Consider the following 4,363-nt stretch of genomic DNA (forward strand, 5'->3'; position numbering starts at 1 on the left):
TCCTTTTAGGTGATTATCACTACGTAAAGTTATTGTTATCCTATATAGAATTATTAATGTCTTCAAATCATGATAGTAGGGTATAACAACTTCTGTAATTACCTTTGTTTAATAAAGTAAGCTAGTTCACCAAAGTAGGTTACTTTTGTTTACTATATTTTTTTGTTTAAATAATAATATTTTTGTACTATGGTATCCCTAAATATGGTTTCCGATAAGCATGGGTGAGTTAATTAATGATGACGTATGTATTGCTAGCGTCCTACAATTTAGGAACCAAAAAAAATGTTAGGATGTTGTAGATCAAATCGTCGTTGCCTAGTGAAAAAAGCATACCACATCGCCAGATTAATTATTGTACTACCATCAAACAATATTTTTTTATGCATGTAACACTTTCAAAGTAATTTTACCTTGATACAATTGTTGGTTTTCCTCCATAGCATTAATGTTTGGGCCCGAAGTATGTATAAGGTGGTTGCCAAGTCCCTCCATACCAACATGTCCATCTTTAAGGATGTCAGGCATGGATTCATTTTTCTGATCCCGAACGATAGCTTCATTGAGATCAACTAAAGCCTATATTGGCATGACACGTACATGTCGTTTTGACGTCAATGGCTTATTATGCACTTGTATGAACCGGGATCAAGTGGAGAAAATTTATTTTATATTTACTTTACTGAATGTGTAAGCACATATGTTTTCGTCGTGTGTGCCTTAACCTCTGTATATATGTTAGTCCAATATATTGTCTGATCCTTATTCATGTATGTATGGTGTTTGTTTATTTTCAGTTTTTGCGCCCTAGCAGCTAGTCAGAGTGAGGGACATACACATAGTCTAATTCAATTTTTTTGATATGAGTCAAATTCAACTTTAAAACAGAAAGGCAATGTGTGCGTGGTTCAGAGAACAAAGACGCACACACTAACACGCCCAAGTGATGGACTCGAAGATTTTTATCGGTGCATGAAGGATTCAAAGTCTTAATCTCGTAAAAAAAGTCCAAACTATTAAAAACAGAAACTGTGAACCTGCATGCACGCTAGTATAAAAAAAACTGTCTAAAAAAAGATAGCCACACACGTCGGCTGGTCTAGAAGAAACCAGCAGCCGCATCGCTAGCGCTCCTCCGCAGAATCTTATCTCCTCAGTTTTTCTTCGCTGCGCTAGTTATTCACATGCCGACCTCCCCTGGGACACGACGCCGCTGCCGCTTGCACCCACCGCCGCGGTGCACGCCACCGAATCTCGCCGCTCCCCCGGATCCCTTCACCACCCCGGCCATGGGGGCTGGCTCCCCCGCCTAGAATCCCCGCTCCCCCGGCCATGGCGCGCGCTACACACCCGCGCAACCACCGGGAATCCCATGATGGGCTCCTCTGCAGAGGAGCTAGCTCCGCACCGTGCGCTCCAGCACCGACGCTTGTGCCGTTCAACAGCGACGGCGGCCATGGCCATGCTCACTCATGCTCCAACGCCGGCCGTCCTCGCGCAAGTCCCTTTTCCTCTGTATCTTCAGATCCCATCCCACCACCCGAGCGCCTCCTCGCGCCCTCGTTGACGATCTGCAGACTGCAGTAGCAGCAGCAGGACCCCCGCCGGTGAGCTACCTCCTCCCTCCTTCCTCCTCCCTCATCCCCTTCTACCACCGGTGTACTACCTCTCCTCACACTCTCTCTTACCTCTCGAAAAGGAAGCAGCAGCTCCACCGCACAACAACGGCGCTGCGGGTGTCACTCTCGAGCGCCAGTTCACGGTCCCAGCGCCCATCTACCTGTGCAGCGCGGCCGCTAACTTGGGCAGCTCGATGAGGAACGCCGGCGGCGCCCGGGTGCCCTCGTGGATGGCCAGGCTCAGCCGGCAGCGGCGGTGCCTGAAGAGCGTCACCGCCGGTGCGTGGTCCGCGAGGAGGGCCCTGCTGCCGCTGTGTTGCCCGAGCAGCGCGCCCATCATGAGCGCCAAGACAGCTCGCCCCATTCCTGGGCTCGGGCGGCGCGGACGCCCGCCGCGACGCATCACCCGTTCCTTGGCTCCTGCGGCGTGGACGCCGGCGGCAAGCGGCGACGCGTGCCCGGCGGTGGAGAGCGCAAATGGATAAGCGGCGGTGGTTCCTGGTGGTGAATCAGTTTAATTAAGTATCGCGGGGTAGATTTCTAACTAATCGAGGGTTTTGTTGCAAAAATGAAGCGTTTCCTCAGGTTAAAATAGGACTGCGGGTTGATTTCTTAGAAACAGAGGGGCTTTTATGCAAAATCGCTAGCGAAGATTTTGCAAAGTTGAGGAATTTGAAAAACTGAAGAATTTCAAAACTGAGGAATTTCAAAAAATGAAGATTTTCAACTTTGGTGGTGGCGTGACCCACCGTATAAGAATGATGATTTCAGACACCGCGTATAATTGTCGTAGGGTTTTGAGAATCAAATTCTTCATTAATTTCTTCACACTTAGAGTGTTATTCTTTATTGATTGAAGAAAAACGTTTCTTCACGTGTTGCACATCTAAGTCATCAATTTTGCGTAAGTGTTAGGATGTGTGTTCTTTTCAAAGAACATTCAAAGATTCTAAGATATTTAGCTCACACCGTAACTTGCTAAATCTCTTCTCATCCAAGGGCTTTGTGAAGATATCAGCCAGCTGTTCTTCAGTCTTCACGTGCTCGATGGAGATGTCGTCCTTCAACACATGATCACGAAGAAAATGATGACGAATATGAATATGCTTTGTCTTCGAGTGCTGAACTGGGTTGTGAACAATCTTGATGGCACTCTCATTGTCACAGAGGAGAGGCACATTCTTCACGTTGACGCCATAGTCCTTGAGCGTTTGTTTCATCCATAGCAGTTGAGCACAGCAAGAACCAGCAGCAATGTATTCAACTTCAGCAGTAGACAGTAATACGCAGTTCTGTTTCTTCGAGGACCCAGACCAAAGATCGTCCGAGAAAATGACAAGTACCAGATGTTGACTTGCGATCCACACGATCACCAGCATAGTCAGAGTCAAAATATCCAATGAGATCAAAAGTAGAGCCCTCGGGGTACCATAATCCTAGTGTTGGTGTATGAGCTAGATATCGAAGAATATGCTTCACAGCCTTATGGTGTGATTCCTTTGGTGCAGCTTGAAATCGGGCACACATGCAAACACTAAGTATTATATCTGGCCTAGATGCACATAAGTACAATAAAGAACCAATCATGGAGCGGTATACCTTGTGATCAAAGTCAATACCATTTTCATCAGTGCATAGATGGCAATTTGTGGGCATAGGAATTTTGACGCATTTGCAATCTTGCATACCGAATTTCCTCAGAACATCCTTGAGGTATTTCTCTTGAGATATGAATATGCCATTGTGCTGTTGACGAATTTGAAGACCTAAGAAGAATTTCAACTCTTCCATCATAAACATTTGATATTCTTCACTCATCATATAGGCAAATTCATCACTATAACATTGGTCAGTACAGCCAAAGATAATATCATCAATGTATGTTTGGCACACAAACAGTTCACCGTCATAAGATTTAGTAAAGAGAGTAGGTCGAGTGAACCGGGTGTGAAGCCATTCTTCATGAAGAATTTCTTCAAAGTATCATACCACGCCCGAGGGGCTTGCTTGAGGCCATACAGGGCCTTGTTGAGTCTAAAGACTTTGTCATGATTCTTTGGATCTTCAAAACCTGGGGGTTGAGCAACATATACTTCTTCCTCAAGCTTACCATTGAGAAATGCACTTTTCACATCCATTTGTTGTAAGATAATATTATGATGGTTAGCATAAGCAAGTAATATGCGAATAGCCTCAAGTCTAGCAACAGGTGCGAAAGTTTCATCCAAATCAATTCCTTCAACCTGTGTGTAGTCTTGAGCTACAAGTCGTGCCTTATTCCTCACCACAAGGCCATTTTCATCTTGCTTGTTGCGGTAGATCCACTTTGTGCCAATGATATTATGCTTGCGAGGATCTGGACGTTTGATCAGTTCCCGGACATTGTTGAGCTCGAACTGATGTAATTCTTCTTGCATAGCCTGAATCCACTTAGGCTTCAGAAATGCTTCATCTACCTTAGTGGGCTCTGTGATAGAGATAAAAGCATAGTGCCCACAAAAGTTAGATAAATGTGAAGCTTTTGAGCGTGTGAGAGGACCTGGCGCTCGAATGTCATCGATGATCTTTTCGACTTGCACTTCTTTTGCAATGCGGGGATGAGCTGGTTGATGTTGAGGAATTTGATCAGCATTTTCTTCAGCACCATTTTCTTCAGTATTTTCATCAGGTGCACCAGCTCGATTTCCTTCACGTTCTGGAATGAATTTTTCAGTAGATTCTTCGGTAGGAATAACATCCTCAGT

At 45.2% G+C, this 4,363-nt stretch overlaps 1 protein-coding gene across 1 annotated transcript; it reads left to right on the top strand.

Annotated features, from left to right (window-relative positions):
* Window positions 1-1,451: 1,451 nt before the first annotated feature.
* On the top strand, window positions 1,452-2,104 carry LOC119310206. Its single transcript, XM_037586027.1, has 2 exons — window positions 1,452-1,607; window positions 1,700-2,104. Exons 1-2 carry the CDS (start codon window positions 1,473-1,475, stop codon window positions 2,102-2,104), a joined length of 540 nt encoding a protein of 179 aa, XP_037441924.1. The 5' UTR covers window positions 1,452-1,472.
* The last annotated feature ends 2,259 nt before the right edge of the window (window positions 2,105-4,363 follow it).

This window comes from Triticum dicoccoides, chromosome 5B (assembly GCF_002162155.2).
Source record: "Triticum dicoccoides isolate Atlit2015 ecotype Zavitan chromosome 5B, WEW_v2.0, whole genome shotgun sequence".
In the NCBI taxonomy this organism is placed as follows: Eukaryota; Viridiplantae; Streptophyta; class Magnoliopsida; order Poales; family Poaceae; genus Triticum; species Triticum dicoccoides.

Coding starts and splice junctions, on each gene's coding strand:
- LOC119310206 (XM_037586027.1), top strand. CDS start 1,473: ATGCTCCAACGCCGGCCGTCCTCGCGCAAGTCCCTTTTCCTCTGTATC. Junction 1,608..1,699: donor CAGCAGCAGGACCCCCGCCG/GTGAGCTACCTC, acceptor CCTCTCGAAAAG/GAAGCAGCAGCTCCACCGCA.